The 26959-nt window shown below is 67.1% G+C and overlaps 1 protein-coding gene across 1 annotated transcript; it reads right to left on the bottom strand.

Annotated features, from left to right (window-relative positions):
• GDF11 (growth differentiation factor 11) lies at positions 1-26523 on the bottom strand. The gene is made up of 3 exons (XM_077838511.1): positions 26130-26523; positions 6318-6691; positions 1-381 (listed from the first exon to the last, which is right to left on the bottom strand). Exons 1-3 carry the CDS (start codon positions 26521-26523, stop codon positions 1-3), a joined length of 1149 nt encoding a protein of 382 aa, XP_077694637.1.
• Between the last annotated feature and the right edge of the window lie 436 nt (positions 26524-26959).

Below are 26959 nucleotides of genomic sequence, written 5' to 3'. Positions count from 1 at the left end.
TTAAGAGCAGCCGCATCTGTCGACCACCATGCCCGGGATCTTGCCGTAGATAATCTGCTGTTTGTCATTGAAGTAAAGCATGTTGATGGGGGACATCTTGGTAGGGGTGCAGCAGGGCCCGGCCGAGCCCCGGGGGTTGGCCTGTTGCACCAGGTGGGTGTGCGGGTACTTCTGCATGAACATGTACTCGCACTGGCCTGAGCAGTAGTTGGCTTTGTACCGCTTGGGGGCAATAATCCAGTCCCAGCCGAAGGCCTCGAAGTCGACAGTCAGCGGGTACCGGCAGCACCGGGACTCGGCGGAGTGCTCGTCGCAGTCCAGCCCCAGGTTGCGCCGTGAGCGCTTGTTGTTCTCCAGGACGCGGAGCTCCATGAAGGGGTGCTGGGGGGAGAGCAGATAGCTGAGCCTCGTCCCCGGGGCAGCTAGGGCCAGCCTTTGGGGAGGGGAGCATGCTGCAGGGAGCCATCTTACCAGCTCCCCTAACCAACCAGCCGTAACCTCCCATCCCTCTGCCTACCCATCCTTCCCCAGCTACCTGTCCACCCAGCCATCCCTGTCCACCCCAGCCCAGCCTCCATCCACCTAGCCACCCTTCTGTATCCATCATCCTTCCCCAGCTATCTGCCCACCCAGCCATCCCTGTCCACCCCAGCCCGAGCCTCCGTCCACCTAGCCACCCTTCTGTATCCATCATCCTTCCCTAGCTACCTGCCCACCCAGCCATCCATCTCTAGCCAATCCCTTGATTTCGTCTACTAATCCAGCCTCATCTGCCCTCTGCCGGCCCTGATGAAGTGTGGGGAGAGGTTCACCCTGTAGCTGGGTGCCAGGCAATGCAGGCCGTGGTCTGGGCTGAGCTCTGTGTCACTAGGCTGAGTGGGTCCCTCCCTCCTCCCCAGTGTTCAGCCTCGCCCTGCACTGGGCTCCAGCATGATTTGAACCTGGGGAGCCATAAATCCTGTCAGCAGGACAGCTAGAAGACTAGGAAAGTCTGACCCATCAGCTACTGCTGGCCCGGGGACTCAGAGACAGGACGGGCTTGGGCAGGAGCCAGCCATCTCCTCACTGGGTGCACAGACAGATTGTCTGAGAGGTGACACGATGCAGCTCCCGCGGGAAGGCAGCTGTGGGCCTGGGCAGAAGGAGACAACCCCTCTCCCTTCTGCCCAGGAACAGGCAGAGGCTGAGGCTGGCAGGTGAAACTGACGGGAAGAAGCGTCCCCATCAGCAGCCATCCTTGGGCCTGCAGCACAGTGGCCTCCATTCCAGGCCTGCTGCTGGGGAGCTTGATGGCGAGGAAAGAGGCTCTGGGGTGGCTGGGAATCAGAAGGGGCTAGACCACACCCTCCGCATCAGCCTGGCTCCCCGGGGCTCCGGCAGAAATCCCCCTTCATGGGGAGAGCATGATGAACCCAGAGGGTAACGGGTCTGTGCCTTCCTTGAGCCATCGGGCTTCAGCCATTCTGGGGTACACAGTACTAAACCAGACCCAGAGCCCCTGCTATCCCAGCCCTGGGCCCCCCCACCTCAGCCCCCCAGCTCTGCCAGTGCCCCTCACTCCCGACCCGCAGCCCCCTGCTATCCCAGCCCTGGGCCCCCCCACCTCAGCCCCCCAGCTCTGCCAGTGCCCCTCACTCCCGACCCGCAGCCCCCATTGCCATCTTGGTGCCAGTATTCTGGGTCTCTCTTAAGCAGAGTTCACCCATTATATGAAAATGGAGCAGAATTTTGTGCTGTGTTACGATCTGTGCTGAGGAGAGCCCAAGGGTGGGGTGCACTGTGGTCAGCACTGACTTTGAAAGGAGAGCGCCCCCTTCAGAGCCCCCCGCCCTGCTCCCTGCGGCCTGGCGCCCCCTTCAGAGCCCCCCGCCCTGCTCCCTGCGGCGTGGCGCCCCCTTCTGAGCCCCCCGCCCTGCTCCCTGCGGCGTGGCGCCCCCTTCAGAGCCCCCCGCCCTGCTCCCTGCGGCGTGGCGCCCCCTTCTGAGCCCCCTGCCCTGCTCCCTGCGGCACGGTGCCCCTTTCTGAGCCCCCTGCCCCGCTTCCTGCGGCATGGCGCCCCCTTCTGAGCCCCCCGCCCCACTCCCTGCGGCGTGGCGCCCCCTTCAGAGCCCCCCGCCCCGCTCCCTGCGGCGTGGCGCCCCCTTCAGAGCCCCCTGCCCCGCTCCCTGCGGCGTGGTGCCCCTTTCTGAGCCCCCTGCCCCACTCCCTGCGGCGTGGCGCCCCTTTCTGAGCCCCCTGCCCCGCTCCCTGCGGCGTGGCGCCCCCTTCAGAGCCCCCCGCCCCGCTCCCTGCAGCGTGGCGCCCCCTTCAGAGCCCCCCGTCCCGCTCCCTGCGGCGTGGCGCCCCCTTCAGAGCCCCCTGCCCCGCTCCCTGCGGCGTGGCGCCCCTTTCTGAGCCCCCTGCCCCGCTCCCTGCGGCGTGGCGCCCCTTTCTGAGCCCCCTGCCCCGCTCCCTGCGGCGTGGCGCCCCTTTCTGAGCCCCCTGCCCCGCTCCCTGCGGCGTGGCGCCCCCTTCAGAGCCCCCTGCCCCGCTCCCTGCGGCGTGGCGCCCCCTTCAGAGCCCCCTGCCCCGCTCCCTGCGGCGTGGCGCCCCTTTCTGAGCCCCCTGCCCCGCTCCCTGCGGCGTGGCGCCCCCTTCAGAGCCCCCTGCCCCGCTCCCTGCGGCGTGGCGCCCCCTTCAGAGCCCCCTGCCCCGCTCCCTGCGGCGTGGCGCCCCCTTCAGAGCCCCCCGCCCCGCTCCCTGCAGCACGGTGCCCCTTTCTGAGCCCCCTGCCCCGCTCCCTGCGGCGTGGCGCCCCCTTCAGAGCCCCCTGCCCCGCTCCCTGCGGCGTGGCGCCCCTTTCTGAGCCCCCTGCCCCGCTCCCTGCGGCGTGGCGCCCCTTTCTGAGCCCCCTGCCCTGCTCCCTGCGGCCTGGCGCCCCCTTCTGAGCCCCCCGTCCCGCTCCCTGCGGCGTGGCGCCCCCTTCAGAGCCCCCCGCCCTGCTCCCTGCGGCGTGGCGCCCCCTTCTGAGCCCCCCGCCCTGCTCCCTGCGGCGTGGCGCCCCCTTCTGAGCCCCCGCCCTGCTCCCTGCGGCGTGGCGCCCCCTTCAGAGCCCCCCGCCCTGCTCCCTGCGGCCTGGCGCCCCCTTCAGAGCCCCCCGCCCCGCTCCCTGCAGCGTGGCGCCCCCTTCAGAGCCCCCTGCCCTGAACCCTGAGGCGTGGCGCCCCTTTCTGAGCCCCCTGCCCCGCTCCCTGCGGCGTGGCGCCCCTTTCTGAGCCCCCTGCCCCGCTCCCTGCGGCGTGGCGCCCCTTTCTGAGCCCCCTGCCCTGCTCCCTGCGGCCTGGCGCCCCCTTCTGAGCCCCCCGTCCCGCTCCCTGCGGCGTGGCGCCCCCTTCAGAGCCCCCCGCCCTGCTCCCTGCGGCGTGGCGCCCCCTTCTGAGCCCCCCGCCCTGCTCCCTGCGGCGTGGCGCCCCCTTCTGAGCCCCCGCCCTGCTCCCTGCGGCGTGGCGCCCCCTTCAGAGCCCCCCGCCCTGCTCCCTGCGGCCTGGCGCCCCCTTCAGAGCCCCCCGCCCCGCTCCCTGCAGCGTGGCGCCCCCTTCAGAGCCCCCTGCCCTGAACCCTGAGGCGTGGCGCCCCTTTCTGAGCCCCCTGCCCCGCTCCCTGCGGCGTGGCGCCCCTTTCTGAGCCCCCTGCCCCGCTCCCTGCGGCCTGGCGCCCCTTTCTGAGCCCCCTGCCCTGCTCCCTGCGGCGTGGCGCCCCCTTCTGAGCCCCCCGTCCCGCTCCCTGCGGCGTGGCGCCCCCTTCAGAGCCCCCCGCCCTGCTCCCTGCGGCATGGCGCCCCCTTCTGAGCCCCCCGCCCTGCTCCCTGCGGCGTGGCGCCCCCTTCTGAGCCCCCCGCCCTGCTCCCTGCGGTGTGGCGCCCCCTTCAGAGCCCCCCGCCCTGCTCCCTGCGGCCTGGCGCCCCCTTCAGAGCCCCCCGCCCCGCTCCCTGCGGCGTGGCGCCCCCTTCTGAGCCCCCTGCCCTGAACCCTGAGGCGTGGCGCCCCCTTCAGAGCCCCCCGCCCTGCTCCCTGCGGCGTGGCGCCCCCTTCAGAGCCCCCCGCCCTGCTCCCTGCGGCGTGGCGCCCCCTTCTGAGCCCCCTGCCCTGCTCCCTGCAGCACGGTGCCCCTTTCTGAGCCCCCTGCCCTGCTTCCTGCGGCGTGGCGCCCCCTTCTGAGCCCCCCGCCCTGCTCCCTGCGGCGTGGCGCCCCCTTCTGAGCCCCCTGCCCTGCTCCCTGCGGCACGGTGCCCCTTTCTGAGCCCCCTGCCCTGCTTCCTGCGGCGTGGCGCCCCCTTCTGAGCCCCCCGCCCCACTCCCTGCGGCGTGGCGCCCCCTTCAGAGCCCCCCGCCCCGCTCCCTGCGGCGTGGCGCCCCTTTCTGAGCCCCCTGCCCTGCTCCCTGCGGCCTGGCGCCCCCTTCTGAGCCCCCCGTCCCGCTCCCTGCGGCGTGGCGCCCCCTTCAGAGCCCCCCGCCCTGCTCCCTGCGGCGTGGCGCCCCCTTCTGAGCCCCCCGCCCTGCTCCCTGCGGCGTGGCGCCCCCTTCTGAGCCCCCGCCCTGCTCCCTGCGGCGTGGCGCCCCCTTCAGAGCCCCCCGCCCTGCTCCCTGCGGCCTGGCGCCCCCTTCAGAGCCCCCCGCCCCGCTCCCTGCAGCGTGGCGCCCCCTTCAGAGCCCCCTGCCCTGAACCCTGAGGCGTGGCGCCCCTTTCTGAGCCCCCTGCCCCGCTCCCTGCGGCGTGGCGCCCCTTTCTGAGCCCCCTGCCCCGCTCCCTGCGGCCTGGCGCCCCTTTCTGAGCCCCCTGCCCTGCTCCCTGCGGCGTGGCGCCCCCTTCTGAGCCCCCCGTCCCGCTCCCTGCGGCGTGGTGCCCCCTTCAGAGCCCCCCGCCCTGCTCCCTGCGGCATGGCGCCCCCTTCTGAGCCCCCCGCCCTGCTCCCTGCGGCGTGGCGCCCCCTTCTGAGCCCCCCGCCCTGCTCCCTGCGGTGTGGCGCCCCCTTCAGAGCCCCCCGCCCTGCTCCCTGCGGCCTGGCGCCCCCTTCAGAGCCCCCCGCCCCGCTCCCTGCGGCGTGGCGCCCCCTTCTGAGCCCCCTGCCCTGAACCCTGAGGCGTGGCGCCCCCTTCAGAGCCCCCCGCCCTGCTCCCTGCGGCGTGGCGCCCCCTTCAGAGCCCCCCGCCCTGCTCCCTGCGGCGTGGCGCCCCCTTCTGAGCCCCCTGCCCTGCTCCCTGCAGCACGGTGCCCCTTTCTGAGCCCCCTGCCCTGCTTCCTGCGGCGTGGCGCCCCCTTCTGAGCCCCCCGCCCCGCTCCCTGCGGCGTGGCGCCCCCTTCTGAGCCCCCCGCCCTGAACCCTGCGGCGTGGCGCCCTCTTCTGAGCCCCCCGCCCTGCTCCCTGCGGCGTGGCGCCCCCTTCAGAGCCCCCCGCCCTGCTCCCTGCGGCGTGGCGCCCCCTTCTGAGCCCCCTGCCCTGCTCCCTGCGGCACGGTGCCCCTTTCTGAGCCCCCTGCCCTGCTTCCTGCGGCGTGGCGCCCCCTTCTGAGCCCCCCGCCCCACTCCCTGCGGCGTGGCGCCCCCTTCAGAGCCCCCTGCCCCGCTCCCTGCGGTGTGGCGCCCCTTTCTGAGCCCCCTGCCCCGCTCCCTGCGGCCTGGCGCCCCTTTCTGAGCCCCCTGCCCTGCTCCCTGCGGCGTGGCGCCCCCTTCAGAGCCCCCTGCCCCGCTCCCTGCGGCGTGGCGCCCCCTTCAGAGCCCCCCGCCCCGCTCCCTGCGGCGTGGCGCCCCCTTCAGAGCCCCCTGCCCCCTGCGGCGTGGCACGCCCTTCTGAGCCCCCCGTCCCGCTCCCTGCGGCGTGGCGCCCCCTTCTGAGCCCCCCGCCCTGCTCCCTGCGGCGTGGCGCCCCTTTCTGAGCCCCCCGCCCTGCTCCCTGCGGCGTGGTGCCCCCTTCTGAGCCCCCCGCCCTGCTCCCTGCGGCGTGGCGCCCCCTTCTGAGCCCCCCGCCCTGCTCCCTGCGGCGTGGCGCCCCCTTCTGAGCCCCCTGCCCCCTGCGGCGTGGCGCCCCCTTCTGAGCCCCCCGCCCTGCTCCCTGTGGCGTGGCGCCCCCTTCTGAGCCCCCCGCCCTGCTCCCTGTGGCGTGGCGCCCCCTTCTGAGCCCCCTGCCCCCTGCGGCGTGGCGCCCCCTTCTGAGCCCCCCGCCTTGCACTGGGACATTGGGCTCAGCACTGACTCAGTGGAGAGCTCCCAGTCACCCCTGCCAAGGCCAGCAGAGCCCTGTAAGGGGCCGGGCTGGTCCCCACCCCGGCGTGTTCACCTACCAGCCCTTCTGCTCCGGGGCCGAGGGAGGTGACGGCCAGGTCGTTGCCGTTGGGGTCGAAGGCGTTGATCTCGATGCCCCAGTTGTTCTGCGGCTGCTTGAACCAGTTCTGCAGCACGTGCTTGAAGTCGATGCTCTGCCAGTGGCCGAGGCGGGAGTGGAGGTCGATCTTGAGGGAGCGGATGCGGATGTGGCGGCTGCCCTGCTCGGTGACGGGCTTGAGGCGCAGGATCTGCAAGTAGGCGGTGGAGGTGTGCTGCACGGGCCGCAGGTGCACCCACAGCTGGGCCTTCACCACCTTGGTGAACATGATCTTGGGGCTGAAGCTGAAGTAGCAGCAGTGGGGGTTCCCCTCTATCTGCACCACCGGGTCCGCTGCGGGGGGGGAGGGGGGAAGCACATATGAGTGGAGCTGCCTCCCGGCTCTGGACACCCACTACCCGGCCCCCAGGAGCCACAGCCAGGGCCTCGCCAGCGAAGGGCTGACTGGGAACTCCTAGAGCGTTGGGAGGTGAAGGCCGGGTAATAGGTCATTAGGTCATTTTCCCTGTATCTGCACTAAGGGCTTGCATCTGGCCTCTGACCCCAATGCCGTGAGGTGTTAGTGACCCCCCTGCGGATATTACATAGGCAGGGATCAACGTGGTGCTGCAGGTCGGGACTGAGGGGCAGTGGCTGAGCCTGGGGGTTCCAATGCTGGAATAGTGGGCGGGGGGGAGTTCCCGAGGCACTGAAGAGCTGTGGGTAGCGGGGGATGGATCCCCAGACTGACATAGCAGGGCGGGGCTATGGGTCAGGATTGAGGCACATGTGCCGAGCCGGGAGGGTGGAACCTTGCCAGGACCAGCCCACGGTGCATTGCTTCCAAGCTGCCTGTCACTGATCCGCTTTCCACCTATGTCAGAAAAGCAGCCCCTGAGCAAACCCTGCTCGGGGGGAGCAGGAATCCTGAGCCCCCCTCAACCCTCACAGTGCACAGCCAGGGAACTGACGGCCTCTCTGTCAGGAGCAACCGGAGCCAGCATTTCCTGCGTGTCTGATCTCGGGGAGTTCAGCTGCACCCCAAAGGGAGCAATTCCCCCACAGAACTGGACAAACCCCCAAACCAAGGACTCACTGGGTCATCCCTGGATTCCCGTTTCCAACACTAAGCACTGAGTCCTTGGGGTGTGGAACCCAGGAGCCCGGCACTATGGGGCTGAGGCCTCAAACGTGGGCAGAGTTTAGGGTGAATCCAGGGTGAGGGTGAGGCTGGGCACTGATCAATAGCGTGGGGGGGCAGAATGTGGCTGGTTCAAAGCAGACAATCCAGGGTGAATTTGGGGGGCGATTTGGGGATCCCAGGACTCTGTGTTTCTATCCCCAGCTTTGTGTTGAGGATCATATTTTGCAGTCCCTCCTCTTTGTTACCAGAACACCTCCACCAAAATCTAATAATCCCCTGCCCTGATCTAGCTTCCTCCACCTGAGAAGGCCTGGATCATCCCACCTGGCCCTGCAATGCTGCCACCTCTGGGGTGGAACATGCCAGCTGTGTAACCGCTCCAGCAAAGCTACACAGGAGTTAGGATGGTGAGGGAAGAGCCTGCATCCAGCGGCAACTCCAGGAAAAATTAGAGGGGCAGCAGGATGAAAGTGCCAGGGCCAAGATTAACACCATGAGCCCTGCGAAAACCATGGCCTCTCCCCGGAGCCTCACTTGCCAGATATCACCACCAGCGGCACAGTGCCCCCTAGTGCTGTGCTGGGGCAATGGGGCCAGCCCTGCCTGCCAGGGGAGAGCGCCCCCTGCTGACTCCCCCCTTGCTGCCTGCAGAACAGTGCCCCCTAGCGCCACACTGGGGCATCGGGGTCAGCTCTGATTGCCAGGGGAGAGCGCCCCCTGCTGAGCTCTCCTCCCCCTCTGCAGCATCTGCAGGAATGGTGGTGTGTTTCAAACCTATACTGATTTTCAGGTTTCTACTGCCTGGGTGACCCCGAAAGGGCCAGGGGGCAGGCCATGGGAGCTGGGAGTGGGAGAGGGGTATATTTGGTCCAGTCAAGTCGTCTTTGTGTAAGGACAATGGGGGTGCCAGCAGGGGAGCATGCTGCCTCCTTTGTATGGGTGCTGTTTGCCCACTTACAATGGGACTAGCAGGGGTGCTGAGTCCTAAGAAACTCATACCACTGGTGACATGAACCAGCAAGGCTCCTGGACAGGATGTCTGGCTCTGGGTGAACTCCCTGAACTCAGCCCTGCCCCAAAGCTGGGAGCAAGGGCGTCTGCGCTCACCACGTCTCCCATAACTTGTTTGTGTCCAAGGGCAAGTGTGCACCTTCCCTGGAGATTGGCGGGGAAGGGGGGATGGGGAATGCTGCCAGGAACAGGCTGGCATCTGCCAAGGGAAACATTTATCCAAGCCGAACTGGCACAGCAGACAGAGTGGGGAGCAGCAAACACACGTCTGGGCCTCCAAATCCCAGGAACTCGGCAATTCTGCAGCACTTAGCTGCAAGCAGAGCAGAACAATGAGCCCGGGGGAAAAGCAGGCCCCTCCCCATGCCATGGAGGTTTTGCGTCCCCAGGACTGTGTGGGAACTTCTGCCCTGCCAGCTTGAGCAGTGTCGAGGCTGGGTCTGCGCTGGGATGGGAGCCCCCCAAACTAGGGACATGCTGCCCTCTGCGGTAGGAGGAATTGAGGACCCGATGCGGTGCTGCATGAGATGTAAAACCCAGGTCCTGCCCCTGGTTGCGCACCGCTCAGGGGGACGGCCAGGTTCTCCCAAGGAGACCAGCTCTGTGCCTCCCTGCAAGAGCCCTGTGCAAAGAATCCCATCTGCTAGCTGGCTCTGTTTGTTCTCTCCTTGGCAGCCCTCAGCTGGGGCACTCAGGACATTCTTGGGGGTTAGGAGGGCACCAAAAAACTCCCGAGCCCCAGTCCTGGCTCTGCTCCAGGGTCACATGCAGGCCCAGGACTGCCAAGCCATTTCTAACAGAACCTCATCTTTCCCCTTGGAGCTGGGAAATATAATGATGACTGTGCTTATCCAGAGCCTAGAGAAAAGGGCGATGGTGGGGGGACCGGGAGCCCGGACTCCTGGGTTCTACTCCTAGTTCTGATGCTGACTTGTCATGTGACCTTAGGGCAAGTCATGCCTTGTCTCTGTGCCCCTTCTGTGACATGGGGCTGTGAGGTGACTTCTGCTGAGCAGCGCCCTGCTTTGTTGGCTCAGAGGGGGGAACAGAGCTGCAGAGGGCAGCATGGCCCTAGCTGAATCGCCAACACCAGCCTCCTGTGGGCACTGTCAGAGGGGGGCCGGGAACCCCCTGCCATGGGTGCTGTGAGGGGGGGGGCCAGGATTCCCCTGCCATGGACACTGTCAGAGGGGGACCGGGATTCCCCTGCCGTGGACACTGTCAGAGCTGGGCCGGGACTCCCCTGCCGTGGACACTGTCAGAGTGGGGCCAGGTGCCGTGGGCGCTGTCAGAGGGGGGTTGGGAGCCCCCTGCCGTGGACGCTGTCAGAACAGGGCCAGGTGCCGCGGACACTGTGAGAGGGGGGTTAGAGCCCCCTGCCGTGGGGGCTGTCAGAGTGGGGCCAGGTGCTGTGGGCGCTGTCAGAGGGGTCCGGGATTCCCCTGCCGTGGGGGCTGTCAGAGTGGGGCCAGGTGCCTTGGGCGCTGTCAGAGGGGTCCGGGATTCCCCTGCCATGGACGCTGTCAGAGTGGGGCCAGGTGCCGTGGGCGGTGTCAGAGGGGGGTTAGGAGCCCCCTGCCATGGGGGCTGTCAGAGTGGGGCCAGGTGCTGTGGGCGCTGTCAGAGGGGTCCGGGATTCCCCTGCCGTGGGGGCTGTCAGAGTGGGGCCAGGTGCCGTGGGCGCTGTCAGAGGGGTCCGGGATTCCCCTGCCGTGGGGGCTGTCAGAGTGGGGCCAGGTGCCGTGGGCGCTGTCAGAGGGGGGTTGGGAGCCCCCTGCCGTGGGGGCTGTCAGAGTGGGGCCAGGTGCTGTGGGCGCTGTCAGAGGGGTCCGGGATTCCCCTGCCGTGGGGGCTGTCAGAGTGGGGCCAGGTGCCGTGGGCGCTGTCAGAGGGGTCCGGGATTCCCCTGCCGTGGGGGCTGTCAGAGTGGGGCCAGGTGCCGTGGGCGCTGTCAGAGGGGGGTTGGGAGCCCCCTGCCGTGGGGGCTGTCAGAGTGGGGCCAGGTGCTGTGGGCGCTGTCAGAGGGGTCCGGGATTCCCCTGCCGTGGGGGCTGTCAGAGTGGGGCCAGGTGCCTTGGGCGCTGTCAGAGGGGTCCGGGATTCCCCTGCCATGGACGCTGTCAGAGTGGGGCCAGGTGCCGTGGGCGGTGTCAGAGGGGGGTTAGGAGCCCCCTGCCATGGGGGCTGTCAGAGTGGGGCCAGGTGCTGTGGGCGCTGTCAGAGGGGTCCGGGATTCCCCTGCCGTGGGGGCTGTCAGAGTGGGGCCAGGTGCCGTGGGCGCTGTCAGAGGGGTCCGGGATTCCCCTGCCGTGGGGGCTGTCAGAGTGGGGCCAGGTGCCGTGGGCGCTGTCAGAGGGGGGTTGGGAGCCCCCTGCCGTGGGGGCTGTCAGAGTGGGGCCAGGTGCTGTGGGCGCTGTCAGAGGGGTCCGGGATTCCCCTGCCGTGGACGCTGTCAGAGTGGGGCCAGGTGCCGTGGGCTCTGTCAGAGGGGGGTTGGGAGCCCCCTGCCGTGGGGGCTGTCAGAGCAGGGCCAGGTGCCGTGGGCGCTATCAGAGGGGTCCGGGATTCCCCTGCCGTGGGGGCTGTCAGAGTGGGGCCAGGTGCCGTGGGCGCTGTCAGAGGGGGGTTGGGAGCTGGCTGCTGGGCAGGAATAGGGGGAGCTGGTTGGGGGATGGGAATGGGGGGAGCTAGGTAGGATGGGGTGATGCCCCCCAACTTTTTCTCTGGCACACATGCAACACCCTGTGCACACCCATCCCCCGAAAGTGCTGCTGGCTCTGACCCTCCCTTTTGGGGAAACATCTGGGTTGAATTTAGCGGGGAATTTCTCCCCCGTCCTCGCCCGGTGCCCCCCCCCGCACACGCACCGGTCAGGTTTAATAGCACCCAGCTGCAGCGCTGGGCCATTTGCTGTGAACCGAGGCCTCCACTAACAGATAGGGGTCATGACACCAACCGGGGGCCAGGAATGTCTCCCGCACCGCCCCCCGCGCCCACAAGGGGCTCCCATAAACCAAAGTGACAGGGGCCGGGGGGCCTTGCGGTGCTTTGCTAACAAACCCCTCCCAGCAATTTGCTGAGCACAAGCCCCCTATTAAACCCACTCTCCTGGGAGCAGCCCATAAAAGTACTTTCCTCTCTCTGCCCCCTTCCCCTTCCCCTCCCTGTCAGCTCTTAAAGCCACAGCACGGCTCTCTGCCTTCCAGTCCCCTGGCCTTGCTGGGGCAGAGCCATGGCCAGTTACGCTCTGCAGCGCCTCCCTCTGGCTGATCTGAGGAAGAGTGTGGAGAGGCCATGATGGGGCTGGCACCATGCGGGGGCTGGAGGGTGGGAGGGAGACAAAGGGATCCTCAGGGCACTGCAGCAGATGCGGGGGGCGGGGGGTCTTCCACTTGCCCCCCCAACCCAAGAAGGGCCCTGCTGGGTGCTGGGCTCAGGCAGGGGTGCCAGGTGTGTGGCCCCATGCCAGGTCCAGGTGCAGGTCTCCGAGCCTCAGGGGCAGCACACAGTACGCGGGGAAAGGCAGGACGGACGGGCATTGTGCTCATCCTGGCCCGGGCAGGGGCTGAGCCCAGCCTCTGCAGCCCACTGAGCCCTAGGACTCTGCAGCGCCCCGGGGCCTGGCGAGCGGCGGCTGCAGTGATCATTGTGGGACACCGGTACCCAGAGCTGTGCCAGGCCCCACCAACCCACAGCTCTCAGGGGCCCTCAGCCAGCGGGCAGCCCCCAAGCCCTGCACCAGGGACCGACACAGAGCAAAGGTGGGGGTGCGGGTGGGCAGAGAGGTGACAATCTGGAAGAGGAGGGAGCCAGGCCAAGCATGGCAGATATAGGCAAGTTTAGCTCTGCCAGTGCCCCTCACTCCCGACCCGCAGCCCCCTGCGCTCCCAGCCCTGGGCTTCCCCCACACCCAGCTCTGCCAGTGCCCCTCACTCCCGACCCGCAGCCCCCTGCGCTCCCAGCCCTGGGCTCCCCCCGCCCAGCTCTGCCGGTGCCCCTCACTCCCAACCCGCAGCCCCCTGTGCTCCCAGCCCTGGGCTCCCCCCTTCCCCAGCTCTGCCGGTGCCCCTCACTCCCGACCCGCAGCCCCTGCCAGCCCAGCCCTGGGCTCCCCCCACCCAGCTCTGCCGGTGCCCCTCACTCCCGACCCGCAGCTCCCTGCGCTCCCAGCCCTGGGCTCCCCCCCCACCCAGCTCTGCCAGTGCCCTTCACTCCTGACCCGCAGCCCCCTGCGCTCCCAGCCCTGGGCTCCCCCCGCACCCAGCTCTGCCAGTGCCCCTCACTCCCAACCCGCAGCCCCCTGCGCTCCCAGCCCTGGGCTCCCCCCGACCCAGCTCTGCCGGTGCCCCTCACTCCCGACCCGCAGCCCCCTGCGCTCCCAGCCCTGGGCTCCCCCCCACCCAGCTCTGCCGGTGCCCCTCACTCCCGACCCGCAGGCCCCTGCTCTCCCAGCCCTGGGCTCCCCCCTTCCCCAGCTCTGCTGGTGCCCCTCACTCCCGACCCGCAGCCCCCTGTGCTTCCAGCCCTGGGCTCCCCCCTTCCCCAGCTCTGCCGGTGCCCCTCACTCCCGACCCGCAGCCCCCTGTGCTCCCAGCCCTGGGCTCCCCCCTTCCCCAGCTCTGCCGGTGCCCCTCACTCCTGACCCGCAGCCCCCTGCGCTCCCAGCCCTGGGCTCCGCCCCCAACCCAGCTCTGCCGGTGCCCCTCACTCCCGACCCGCAGCCCCTTGTGCTCCCAGCCCTGGGCTCCCCCCTTCCCCAGCTCTGCCGGTGCCCCTCACTCCCGACCCGCAGCCCCTGCCAGCCCAGCCTGGGCTCCCCCCTTCCCCAGCTCTGCCGGTGCCCCTCACTCCCGACCCGCAGCCCCTTGTGCTCCCAGCCCTGGGCTCCCCCCTTCCCCAGCTCTGCCAGTGCCCTTCACTCCTGACTCGCAGCCCCCTGAGCTCCCAGCCCTGGGCTCCCCCCTTCCCCAGCTCTGCCGGTGCCCCTCACTCCCGACCCGCAGCCCCTGCCAGCCCAGCCTGGGCTCCCCCCTTCCCCAGCTCTGCCGGTGCCCCTCACTCCCGACCCGCAGCTCCCTGCGCTCCCAGCCCTGGGCTCCCCCCACCGCCAGCTCTGCCGGTGCCCCTCACTCCCGACCCGCAGCCCTTGGTGAGACCATGAAGCTTGTGTCACTTGTGGCCTGAGGCAGACGAGTCCTGGCCTCCAGAGGCAGGTGTGTGCCTGAGCTGCCTCCCCACTGACCCTTTTCAGGACTCCTGCATCATCAGCCCCTGGGGTGTGGGGCAGGGATCTCCCTCCAGGGCGACTCCCACCCCTGCTCCCCACCATGCTGCCCACCACGTGCAGCGGCTGCCGAGGAAGGCACCGCGCCCCCTTAGGCTACTCTTGGCATGCTGGCGCCCTCGGTGCCAAGATGCTATTCCTGTCGCCCTGGCGACCAGGGGCAGAAAGTTTTCCGGGACACCGGCTGCAGCTGAGGACTGGTGGAGTGTGTGCGGGTGAGGGGCTATTTGTTCCCAGCTCTGACTCCTCCAGGCCGGGGCTGGCATGGGGCTCTGTGCTTCGCTCAAGGCTCACCTGTGGCTCTAGGCTGAACTGGGCCTGGGCACTGCAGCTTCATGGCCCAGTGGCACCAGGTGGCTCAGGAGCCTTTGGCTGACGCTGCCTGCCCCCCAGCCTGCCTATTTGGGGGTTCCCAGCCCTGCAGCTCTGATCCGAGCCCACTAGCCCTGGCTCCCAGATGAGGAGCCAAGGCTCCCACTTCAAGGCCTGGCGCTGCCCCGCTTGGCTCCAGCCTGTGAGCCTGAATCCCCTGGGTGCCAACCCCCCCAGCAGAGGGATCGCGTGGGCCTGCTCGCAGGGCACTGAGCCCTTGGCCACTGGCCCGGGTCGCTAGGGCCGGCAGCTGGTGCTGAAGCTTCAGGCAGCCTGTGTGAACTGGAGTGGGAGGAGCCCAGTCCTGGCCTGGAGGTGCCAAACCCCAGCAGGCCAGAACTCCCTCACCCCAAGAGGCGGGTCCCTGCGGGGGGGCTTGGCAGGGCTGGGGAGCTGCTGATACAATTGACACCCTTCATTTTCCTGGTCTAGCAGCAGCCACAGGCATTGTGTGAGCACCAGTCCCAGAGACTCACACTCCATCCATCCATCCTGCTCTTCCAGGAGATTCTGCCTCCCTCTCTTCCATTGCTAGGATCCCCCAGCTCTGCCGGTGCCCCTCACTCCCGACCCGCAGCCCCCTGCGCTCCCAGCCCTGGGCTCCCCCCTTCCCCAGCTCTGCCGGTGCCCCTCACTCCCGACCCGCAGCTCCCTGCGCTCCCAGCCCTGGGCTCCCCCCTTCCCCAGCTCTGCCGGTGCCCCTCACTCCCGACCCGCAGCCCCCTGCGCTCCCAGCCCTGGGCTCCCCCCCCCCAGCTCTGCCGGTGCCCCTCACTCCCGACCCGCAGCCCCCTGCGCTCCCAGCCCTGGGCTCCCCCCTTCCCCAGCTCTGCCGGTGCCCCTCACTCCCGACCCGCAGCCCCCTGCGCTCCCAGCCCTGGGCTCCCCCCCGCCAGCTCTGCCGGTGCCCCTCACTCCCGACCCGCAGCCCCCTGCGCTCCCAGCCCTGGGCTCCCCCCTTCCCCAGCTCTGCCGGTGCCCCTCACTCCCGACCCGCAGCCCCCTGCGCTCCCAGCCCTGGGCTCCCCCCCCCCAGCTCTGCCGGTGCCCCTCACTCCCGACCCGCAGCCCCCTGCGCTCCCAGCCCTGGGCTCCCCCCTTCCCCAGCTCTGCCGGTGCCCCTCACTCCCGACCCGCAGCCCCCTGCGCTCCCAGCCCTGGGCTCCCCCCTTCCCCAGCTCTGCCGGTGCCCCTCACTCCCGACCCGCAGCCCCCTGCGCTCCCAGCCCTGGGCTCCCCCCTTCCCCAGCTCTGCCGGTGCCCCTCACTCCCGACCCGCAGCCCCCTGCGCTCCCAGCCCTGGGCTCCCCCCCCCCCCAGCTCTGCCGGTGCCCCTCACTCCCGACCCGCAGCCCCCTGCGCTCCCAGCCCTGGGCTCCCCCCTTCCCCAGCTCTGCCGGTGCCCCTCACTCCCGACCCGCAGCCCCCTGCGCTCCCAGCCCTGGGCTCCCCCCCCGCAGCTCTGCCGGTGCCCCTCACTCCCGACCCGCAGCCCCCTGCGCTCCCAGCCCTGGGCTCCCCCCCACCCAGCTCTGCCGGTGCCCCTCACTCCCGACCCGCAGCCCCCTGCGCTCCCAGCCCTGGGCTCCCCCCTTCCCCAGCTCTGCCGGTGCCCCTCACTCCCGACCCGCAGCCCCCTGCGCTCCCAGCCCTGGGCTCCCCCCACCCAGCTCTGCCGGTGCCCCTCACTCCTGACCCGCAGCCCCCTGCGCTCCCAGCCCTGGGCTCCCCCCTTCCCCAGCTCTGCCGGTGCCCCTCACTCCCGACCCGCAGCCCCCTGCGCTCCCAGCCCTGGGCTCCCCCCCCCCAGCTCTGCCGGTGCCCCTCACTCCCGACCCGCAGCCCCCTGCGCTCCCAGCCCTGGGCTCCCCCCCACCCAGCTCTGCCAGTGCCCCTCACTCCCGACCCGCAGCCCCCTGCGCCCCCAGCCCTGGGCTTCCCCCACACCCAGCTCTGCCGGTGCCCCTCACTCCCGACCCGCAGCCCCCTGCGCTCCCAGCCCTGGGCTCCCCCCCGCAGCTCTGCCGGTGCCCCTCACTCCCGACCCGCAGCCCCCTGCGCTCCCAGCCCTGGGCTCCCCCCTTCCCCAGCTCTGCCGGTGCCCCTCACTCCCGACCCGCAGCCCCCTGCGCTCCCAGCCCTGGGCTCCCCCCTTCCCCAGCTCTGCCGGTGCCCCTCACTCCCGACCCGCAGCCCCCTGCGCCCCCAGCCTGGGCTCCCCCCTTCCCCAGCTCTGCCGGTGCCCCTCACTCCCGACCCGCAGCCCCCTGCGCTCCCAGCCCTGGGCTCCCCCCCCCAGCTCTGCCGGTGCCCCTCACTCCCGACCCGCAGCCCCCTGCGCTCCCAGCCCTGGGCTCCCCCCTTCCCCAGCTCTGCCGGTGCCCCTCACTCCCGACCCGCAGCCCCCTGCGCTCCCAGCCCTGGGCTCCCCCCCCCCAGCTCTGCCGGTGCCCCTCACTCCCGACCCGCAGCCCCCTGCGCCCCCAGCCCTGGGCTCCCCCCCCCCAGCTCTGCCGGTGCCCCTCACTCCCGACCCGCAGCCCCCTGCGCCCCCAGCCCTGGGCTCCCCCCCCCCAGCTCTGCCAGTGCCCCTCACTCCCGACCCGCAGCCCCCTGCGCTCCCAGCCCTGGGCTCCCCCCCCCCAGCTCTGCCAGTGCCCCTCACTCCCGACCCGCAGCCCCCTGCGCTCCCAGCCCTGGGCTCCCCCCCCCCCAGCTCTGCCGGTGCCCCTCACTCCCGACCCGCAGCCCCCTGCGCTCCCAGCCCTGGGCTCCGCCCCCAACCCAGCTCTGCCGGTGCCCCTCACTCCCGACCCGCAGCCCCCTGCGCTCCCAGCCCTGGGCTCCCCCCCCCAGCTCTGCCGGTGCCCCTCACTCCCGACCCGCAGCCCCCTGCGCTCCCAGCCCTGGGCTCCCCCCCCCAGCTCTGCCGGTGCCCCTCACTCCCGACCCGCAGCCCCCTGCGCTCCCAGCCCTGGGCTCCCCCCTTCCCCAGCTCTGCCGGTGCCCCTCACTCCCGACCCGCAGCCCCCTGCGCCCCCAGCCCTGGGCTCCCCCCCCCGCCAGCTCTGCCGGTGCCCCTCACTCCCGACCCGCAGCCCCCTGCGCCCCCAGCCCTGGGCTCCCCCCACCCAGCTCTGCCGGTGCCCCTCACTCCCGACCCGCAGCCCCCTGCGCTCCCAGCCCTGGGCTCCCCCCTTCCCCAGCTCTGCCGGTGCCCCTCACTCCCGACCCTCAGCCCCCTGCGCTCCCAGCCCTGGGCTCCCCCCCCCCAGCTCTGCCGGTGCCCCTCACTCCCGACCCGCAGCCCCCTGCGCTCCCAGCCCTGGGCTCCCCCCCCCGCCAGCTCTGCCGGTGCCCCTCACTCCCGACCCGCAGCCCCCTGCGCCCCCAGCCCTGGGCTCCCCCCACCCAGCTCTGCCGGTGCCCCTCACTCCCGACCCGCAGCCCCCTGCGCTCCCAGCCCTGGGCTCCCCCCTTCCCCAGCTCTGCCGGTGCCCCTCACTCCCGACCCGCAGCCCCCTGCGCTCCCAGCCCTGGGCTCCCCCCCCCCCAGCTCTGCCGGTGCCCCTCACTCCCGACCCGCAGCCCCCTGCGCTCCCAGCCCTGGGCTCCCCCCCCCCCAGCTCTGCCGGTGCCCCTCACTCCCGACCCGCAGCCCCCTGCGCTCCCAGCCCTGGGCTCCCCCCCCCCAGCTCTGCCGGTGCCCCTCACTCCCGACCCGCAGCCCCCTGCGCTCCCAGCCCTGGGCTCCCCCCTTCCCCAGCTCTGCCGGTGCCCCTCACTCCCGACCCGCAGCCCCCTGCGCTCCCAGCCCTGGGCTCCCCCGTTCCCCAGCTCTGCCGGTGCCCCTCACTCCCGACCCGCAGCCCCTGCTGTCCCAGCCCTGGGCTCCCCCCAGCTCTGCCGGTGCCCCTCACTCCCGACCTGCAGCCTGCCTTCAGCTTTTTTAATTTGCTCTGGGCTCCATGGCACCCTAATGGTGGGATTTGAGAGTGAGATTTGTTGGGTTTCACACTGTGCCCCCCCTTAATCTCCCTTCATTAACTTCCCCTCCCCCCACCCCAAAGGTCAGCAGGGTCACGGGTAGCCAATAAATGGTTTTAGGACCCAATTAACCTTCCCTAGTTTCTTGTGCAGTTAAAAAAAAGGGGGGGGGGCTGTGCTGAGGGGCGGGGTGGGGAGGGTGAGGAGAACCTGAGAGGTTTATGGGCCCTACAGCCTATAAAACCTTCCTTTCCTTCTGTTCAGGAACCATAAAAACCAACCCGCAATTGCCAAGCGAAATTCATAATAATAACGCTGGAAGACAGCGCATGGGGGGGTTGGTGCTTGAGTTGGGGGGGGGGTCACCTGCCCTAGGATCCCACAAGCCAGTCCTTCTCCTCCTGTGACAGCCCCTCCTAATGGGGCTTTTGGCCCCACTGAAACGGGTGAGGGGGTTAAGGGTGGACGGTGGTTAGGTTCTCTCCCCCCTCAGCAGTCAGGTGGGGTGGGACGGGGCTCTGGTATTTATTTGGGGGGGGCAAGTGAAGGGACTGGGGGGACGGGTGGGGAGCAGCAAACGTTCACACGGGTGTGGAGCAAAGCCCCCGGCGTGTTCTCAATTTTATGGGTAATAAAATTTCAAAGCCGCTCCAGTCTATGAATGCTCAAGAAGGAAATTTGTCCATGAGCTGCTGGAGGGAACCATTCCTCAGCCCCCCTTCCGCTCGGCCTTTGCACACCCCTCCAGCCTGGCCAGACGCCCCGGCCCACCCTCACTGCCAGCCGACACTCCGGCACCAAAGCCAATCCTGAGGCTGGGTAACTGGCACTTCACCATGCGCTGCACTGGCCCATGGGCTCATCCCAGGGCCAGGGCTGCAGGGGGCACCTGTGTATTGCATCCTGGGCATGCTGGGCTCAGGATGGATCAAGTCAAGGGCCCCAGACTCTGGATCAGCCCCGGGAGAAGTCACCAGAGTCCAGTAGGACCCCTCTGGGAGAGCATAAAGACAGGCAGTGTTTCCTAGTGAGTTAGAGCAGGGGGGGTGGGAGCCAGGACTCCTGGGTTCTATCCCCAGCTCTGGGAGGGGAGCGGAGTCTAGTGGGTTAGAGCAGGGGGCCTGGGAGCCAGGACTCCTGGGCTCTCTCCCTGGCTCTGGGAGGGCAGTGGTGTCTAGTGGTTAGAGCCCCACCAGTGACCACCTCCCTGCAGTTTGCAGAATCCAGGGAGCACTGGAAATAGGAGATTCACTATTAGTTAATTAGCCCAGCTGGGGCCAAGGTCAGTATCACACCTCGACTGTAAGCTTCTTTGGGCGGCAGCTGTCTGGGCTTTGCCCAGTGCAGTGGGACCTGGGCCACAGATGGGTGACAGGATACTGCAGGGATGCAACTAATGGCAAGAATTGTCGCCTTTTCCATTGCTGGGGAAACTGAGGCATGGATTGGGATGTGATTTGCCCAAGTTCCCACAGTGAGTCAGTGGCAAAGCAGAGCCCGGGTATCCTGGCTCCCACCTCCACCTCTCTCTAACCACTAGGGAATGAGGTGTGAGCAGCCACTTGAGGACCCGGAGGCATGACTGAAAAGTCCCTGCTGTGCCTTCTCCTCTTGCTGCCCCCAGGGGGCGCTGCGCCAACCCCAGGATCCGGCCCAGTCCGGACAGGCAGGCTGCACTTTTCCACCATTCCCCTGCACGCATCTAGCTGGAGAGTGGGAGACTAGGTACCACCCGTCCCTGGTGTCTGGCATGGTTGGTTTCTTTGCTTCTGGTTTGCCTGGGTTGACCTCACCCCCACCCCAGGGCTGGATCCAAGCTGGAGAGGTTCCTACCGAGAATGCTGCCCCCACCCAGAGCTCCAGTTCTCTCTGCAGCATGACCAAGGCTTGTCAGGGAGGGACGGGACTGATTGTCTCTGCTCAGTGGCACTTGCTCCCTCAGCTGACTCCAAGCACCTCAACAACCCGCTCCCAAGGAGCCAGACTTGCAAAGGGGTTCGGGACCCCACCCAGCCAAGTGGAACGGAGACCCCTCCACACGTGGCCCCCAGGAAAGGTCAGGCCCAGGGGCTGAGAGTTCCAGGCACAGTGAGTCCCAGGACTGCTGATAAGTGTCCCAGCTGATCACATCCAGCGAGGTACAAAAGGCCGCCCACGTACCCAAGGGCATCGCCACGCAGAGCCAGGGGCACGAGGACTGGCTGCCAGGGCCTGTCCCAGGCCAGGAGAAAGCAGGATGCAGGGACGGTATGTCTGGGAGCAACGCTGTGGCTGGGGGCGCCCGAAGGGAGCAAAGCCCTGATTAGAGTGGGAATAAGGTGCGGTGTGTGCGTCTGAGAGGGAGAGGAGGGGGCTGTCTGGGGATGAATGGAGAGAGGAAGTTGTGGTAGCTGCATGTATATCTGGGGGGATGGATGGATGGATGGACGGATAGACAGATGGAGGGGCTGTCTGGAGATAGCTAGCTGTGACAATTAATTGGGAGGCGGCCCTCGTATTATATAACTAAGCCAGGACACGGCAGCGACCCGGGCAGCCCCAGCCGCAGCATCCGCTCAGTTTGGTGGCTTTGGCTCCCAGTGCGCCGCTGTCTGTTGCTCCTCCTGTCACGCGGAGTGGGACGAAGCGGAATGTGTTTGCCATCGAATTCCGGGCCGCTCTCCGCGAGCTTCACCTGTTTGCCGTGACAATACACACTGCGGAGATAGTCCCAGGAGTGACACAGTGACTATTCTGCCTGCAAGGTAGCCGTCTCTGGGGTGGGACTCAACCCCAGTAACCCAGCACAACAGATCAGTGCAAGGGGCCATTGGGGGTCTGCAGGGTGCACACAAGAGCTGATGTGGGAAGTGTCCACCCTCTTGTTATTGGGACAATCCACCTAGAACGAACCAAGGTGAAGCAGCGCCAGACAGAGGGTCTCTATGATGCTAGGAAGTTAGTAGATCTAGCAGCGAAGGCGTTTTTCAATCTGCTACTTAGCCGTTGATTTGAAGAGTTAGAGACATTGATGGAGGGAGAACAATGGCCACTTTTAAGCAGCCAGGGTTAAAGTGGAGGGGAGAGCTCGGAAACAAGAACGGCTCCATCCAGACACATGGAGGCTTGCTGGAGAGAGGGAAGAACGAAAGGAGATGATTCAACAAGACAAGAGCTCTTCTGCAACAAGACCCTGCAGACAAAGAGAAGGAATTGAAAAGCCAGGAGAGATACGAGAGAATGGATGGAAAATCAAGTGAGAGAAGCTGGGGAGGTGCATGAGAGAAGGGATTCTAAAACCTTTTTTCTAGTACCTAAACAGCTGGCATCACAAGTCTCGAACCTTTGTGGCATTGTGAAGGCCCGAGATGGTACAATTTTAACCCCAGAGGAAGCACAGAGATTCTGTTGGGTGAAACCTTTCCAGGCTGTGCTCGACCAGCCAGAACCGCTGTCGCACACCGAGAGATGTGAAGAACTAGCAGGCTTACCTATGTCACTAGAAGCAATCACCTTTGAGGAAGTAACTAAGGCCATAAACCAATTGAAGAGCGGGAAAGCACCAGGCGATGCTGAGATCGATGCTGGACGGTAAAGAGTTGCAGAGGAGGCGGCAGGGAATGCCACGTGCAGGGAGTGCAGGACGGTTTGGGATAAGGAGCTCTGTCCCATGGATGGGAGAAGACGTGTCATCGGGGAACCAGCTTATTTGTGGCTGCTGGAGTGGGGGGGCCTCCTGGCTGTACCTGGAGAAGGTCATTTTGAATAGGATGAAAACTGCTCCTGGTGGAGAGCGGGCTGAATTTTGATCCGGAAAGTTGTGTTCAGAGCAGATTTTCACCTTGAGGAGATGCTGAGAGTGGCTTAGCGTCTCAGCAGAAGATGGGTTTAACTTCCATGATAAACCCCGATAAACCCTCTGGAGGATCCTGCGGGCTTGTCTACACATACCGCACTGTGGCAGCACAGTGGTACGCTTGGTGAAGAGGCGGTCTGGGCTGCTAGGGTAACTTCTCCTGTCAGCAGAGGAACCCCACCTCCCCGAGAGACCGGAGCTGTGCTGCGGGAAGCCCTCCTGCTGGCATAGTGCTGTCTGCCCCAGGACTGCGTCGCTCAGGGGTGAGTGACTTACTTATACAGACGTAAGGCTGTAGTGTAGGCCGAGCGGGAGACGCTGTGAAATCCCAGCAAAGATTGCTAATCTGCATCAGGACAGAGCGGAGACACAGAATGGTTAAAGATTGTTACTGCTGTGAGGCGAGGTGGCGTCTCTTCTGCACGGTCACAGACTGTGACGAGAAGAGTGACGGCTGCAGGCCGCTGGTATCGTTTGGGCCGGAGATAAGCTGCGTGAGTCGGATTTTGCAGATGACATAGTCATCCTGGATACCAGCTTGGATGGAATGAAAAGATTCTTTCTGAGCAAAAAAGCAGAAGCTGCCCCAGTGGGACTTCGTATCAGCATGTGGAACACCAAGACCGTGTAGCCAGAGAATGCTGTCCATGCTGGCTGATGTGCGATTGATGGAGAAGAGTATGGAAGAGTTGATGACTTTGTCTATCTTGGAAGTGCAATATCTGCTAACAGCAGCTCACTACAGCGAAGGCAAGAATCAGCAAAGCCTGTGGATCATTCTCCCATTTGTCAAACATCTGGAAGAGGAAGAAGATCCATCTACACACTAAAATGAGATCATACAATGCTCCTGCTCTCCCAGCACTACTGTACGCCTCCAAAAGGTGGCTGAGGGTCCAAGTACACAACAGGACGCTGGGTGCACTCCACCAGTGTTGTCTAAGAAGAATCTTGGGAATGAACTGGAGAGATTGTGTAGCCAACATAGAAGACCCGCGTCTCAGTACTTAGAGATGGTGACGGTGCTTTGGCCATGTCATCCGGCTACCCTGTGGCACAATCACAAGGATTGGATTAGATTGGATCCCACCTGGAGGGAAGAGAAGGTGCGGAGGACACAGAACGGCCTATTGCAGTAAGATTGGAAAGGAGACCGCCCTCATGGAGACAGCTAACAATGGAGTCAGACATCAGTCACAGAGCCAGCCGGGGGAAACGGGTTGCCTCATGCACCTAGACACAGGAGGTGAAGTCTCAGTGGGTCTGAGTGAAGGAAACCCCAGAATATGCTCAACTGGATGGAGAATGTAATTTCCTGAGGTGGGATTTCGCCTTGGCACCCTCAATCTCGGAGGCAGCATGCCAGGGGAAGTTTAGAGACCACAGGTGGCCAGGAGCTTGGTGGTAAGTCTCATCTGGAAGAGAGTGGCCCGTATCCAAGCACCCCTTCCCGCTATGCTGCATTATCCAGACCCCCACACAGACTGCACTGTGGGTGACTCCCACCCCCCGGTACTCACTGGGCTCTGGAGCAGCTGCAGCGTGGAGACGAGGGGGTATGGCCGACCAAGAGATTTGCAGCCACCGCATACCAGAGCTAACAAGGAGGATCACTGTGGGCAAAGCCTGAACGCCAGTCCCTGGTTCCCCAAGCACTGGGAATGGCACTTAGTGCTCTGTGAAATTCCCTGGAGTGCGGAGACCCGGGAGGTCAGCAACTCATTGGCAACTCAGGGAGTTTGGACACAGAGAGGATGGACACGTGGACCTTTTGAGGGCTGAATTCCCAAGGTCACTAATCCTGCAGCCCCACAGATCTTACCACCCCTGCTTCCCCCAACCCCTCAGCATGCCTAGATCCTCCAGCCCCCTTTGCTTCCCATGGCAGGTTGTGTTCTGAGAGACATGATCCAGCATTTGTGCCATCGCAGGGCAACCCCCTCCACCAGCTCCCTGTCTGAGAAGGCCCCTCCTTGCACACCCTACCTCCTGGCCCCACGCCCTGCCCCCTGCTTGCACTCCCCTGTTCTCTCCTCTCTGTTCACTGCCCTGTCCCAGGCTTGGTGGTGACAGCACTCACAGCCTATCCGTCAGCCCCCTCAGGGAAGGAGGTTCCATTTATTGCCCTGCCCTGGAGGCAGCCCAGCCCCTGGGATCAGGCTGTGGGTCTCTGCTGCTGGGGAGGGGCTGGGTGACACTGGAGCCCCTGGGCATCTCCACGGCAAGGCCAGCCCAGCCAGCAGCAGCCTCGCCTCTGCCCTAGCGGGCCCCAGCTGCAGGCTGGGGAGCTCAATCCTGTGGCCCGTTCACACCCCGGCCTCTGCAGAGGCTGCAGTCAAGGGCCCAGGTGGTGCCAAGAGCAGTGGGATCTCAGAAAGCAGCTGCTCCCCGGATGGTTCACCTGCACGGGCCCCGGCCAGCTCTGCAAAACCCACCAGCCCAGCTGAACGTGGAGGCCAAGGAGACAGAGCACCAGGGCAGGGCTCGCTCAGGCACACGGGCATCACCCAGCCGCTCTCCAACATCCACCTGCTAATTGGACAGAGGCCTTTGGCCCCCATGGCTCTCAGCCTGGCTCCTTTCACCCCAGCTGGACTCAGAACTATTCCACTGCAATAAAGGCGCTGGTTTAGTCAAGAGCTGATGGTATTCCCCACATTCACCGCGCCTGGCTGGTGCCCCTCACTCCTGACCTGCAGCCCCCTGCTAGCCCAGCCCTGGGCTCCCCCCACTCAGTTCTGCTGCTTCCCCTCACTCCTGACCCGCAGATGGGGAAACTGAGGTGTCGGGCAGCAATGTGACTTGCACAAGCTCACACCATAAGTCAGTGACAGAAACAGCATTAGACCCTATGAGTCCTGGCCTGCAACCCCCTATGCTAACCCTAGACGACCCCGCTCTGAGCCGGGATTGGCACCCAGCCTGCATGTCCTGCCAGCAGGGATGCCCTCACTGCCACAGCTGAGCCTTGCTTCTGCCTGAGCAGCACCTCACTGGCTGGGCCAGTGAGCCCAGGACCCTGCTAGCCTGTCTGAGTCCGCGCTGCAGGCTACGCACAGCCGGTTCGTATCAGCGCCTCCCAAGCCAGGTTCGGGATCTGTCCTGGTCACTTGCTTTGGGGCTGCCCGCTCCGCTGGGCCCCCCATCCAATCAGCCAGAAGTCCCCCATGGAGGAGGCTCAGGGGCAGCACCACCTGCCCCATCTCCCCCCATGAGCCCCAGGTGGGCATCTCCTGCTTGCCAGGCAACGCTGGGCCTGGGACACCTTGGAGCGGCCTTGCCTGGGGGCCAAGTGCCTCTGATGTGGCGACCTGACGTGCCACCTTCAGAGCCTGGCTCCAGCTGCCCACTCTGGGCTCCTGCCCCCAACCCCCATCAGAAGGAGGGAGAGAGCCGGTGCCTGCAATCCTGGGGAGCAGAGACCCCAACTCCTCCTGTCAGGCGCCCTGCCCTCTGCGGGATGCTTTCAAACTAACTTTCTCCCTTGGCCAACTGGAGCAACCCCCGCCCCCAATCTGCTTCCCAGGAGCCAAAGCTGGGCTATGCCCAGAGCCCGGCCCATCTGCCCGCACCCCCGCCAGGGAAAACCCCCTCTGCCGAGCCCAGGCTGGGCAGAGGGGAGCCCCTGGCGAATTGCGGGGGGCAGCGCTCCCGGGGCCTGGCTCACTTGGGGCCAATGGCGGAACCGGACCAAACTTTCGCAGCCGGCCCCAGCGGCAGCCGCGTTTGCGGAGCTCGGCCGCAGACAATGACCCGCAGCCCCGCGGGACGCCCCGAGCGGCCTCTGCTCGCGGGGTGCGGGACCCTGAACTTTGCAGGCGCCAGGAGTCAGCACCAGGTTCCTCCGGCCGGGGGTGGGAGCCAATAGCCCCTCAGGGGAGCTGCACCCTCCCCCCGATCTGCTAGTCAAGGAGAGCAGGCAGGAGCCCGGAGCCCAGCCCGCCTGCGACGCCGCCCCCCGCGCAGGGACCCGCGGGCGCTTCCCCCTGGAACTCGCGCTGCCCGCAGCGTGGAAAGGGCGCAAAGTAGCCTGGCCCCTGGGGCGGCGAGGACCCGGCTGCGGGGAAGGGGGCTCCGGCCCAGCGGGGGTGGGGGGGTCCCCATGAAGTTCGCCTCTCGCTCCCCCCCGCCCCGGCTGGTTAACAAAGAAGCCACCTACTCTGCTGGGCCATGCTGATGACAGTCTCGGTGGTGGCGTGGTACTCGTCCTCCTCCAGGTACTCGTCCTGCGGGAAGGCGTCCCCCTGGAAGTCGTGCAAGTCCAGGAGCTGCTGGAGCGGCGGCGCCTTGGGCAGCAGCTGGTTCACCACCTCCCGGCTGATGTTGGGCGCCTCCTTGAGCCGCAGCTTGCTCAGGATCTGCGACTTGATGCTCTCCAGCCGCATCTCCTTGCTGTGCTTCCGCCACAGGCAGACGGGACAGCCCGGCTCCTCCGCCTCGGGCCCCGGGGGGCGCTGCCCGCCGCCGGCCCCTTTCTCCACCACCTCCCCCGGGGCCAGCGCCACGGCCAGCGCCAGGGCGCACAGGAAGAGCGGGGACCTGCGCACCGACATGGCTGGACGGAGGGCTCCCCTCCTGCCTCCCCCCGCCTCCGGACTTGGGGCTCGGGCCGCGGCTGGCTGCCCTGGGGAGGGGGGGGTTGATGGGGGCAGAGGTTCTCCGGGGCCGGCTGGGTGGGAGCCGGTAACTAGTGATGCTGGCCGGGGGGGGGGGAGCCAGAAAGACTCGGGGTTTTATATCCCAACTGAACTGTGTCGTAAAAAGCCTTGATTGGCTGGGGACGCAACAAAAGATCCTCTGGCCAAAGGGCTGTCACCGGAGGGGAACGAGCCGCGAGCGAGGGGGGCCCAGCTCCGCCACTTGCTCCGCGCCCGGCCCGGGGGAGGGGGCGGCCCGGCCGCCCCTTAAAGAACCAGGGACCCCCCCGCCCGCCGCGGCAGGGCTGGGTTTTGGAGGAGCTGCTGCTGGCGGCGAAATAAACGCGCCCCG

Source organism: Eretmochelys imbricata, chromosome 20 (genome assembly GCF_965152235.1).
Source record: "Eretmochelys imbricata isolate rEreImb1 chromosome 20, rEreImb1.hap1, whole genome shotgun sequence".
NCBI classification, from domain to species: Eukaryota; Metazoa; Chordata; order Testudines; family Cheloniidae; genus Eretmochelys; species Eretmochelys imbricata.
The sequence above is the reverse complement of the archived record's forward strand: the minus strand, read 5'-3'. Positions and strand labels throughout refer to the sequence as shown.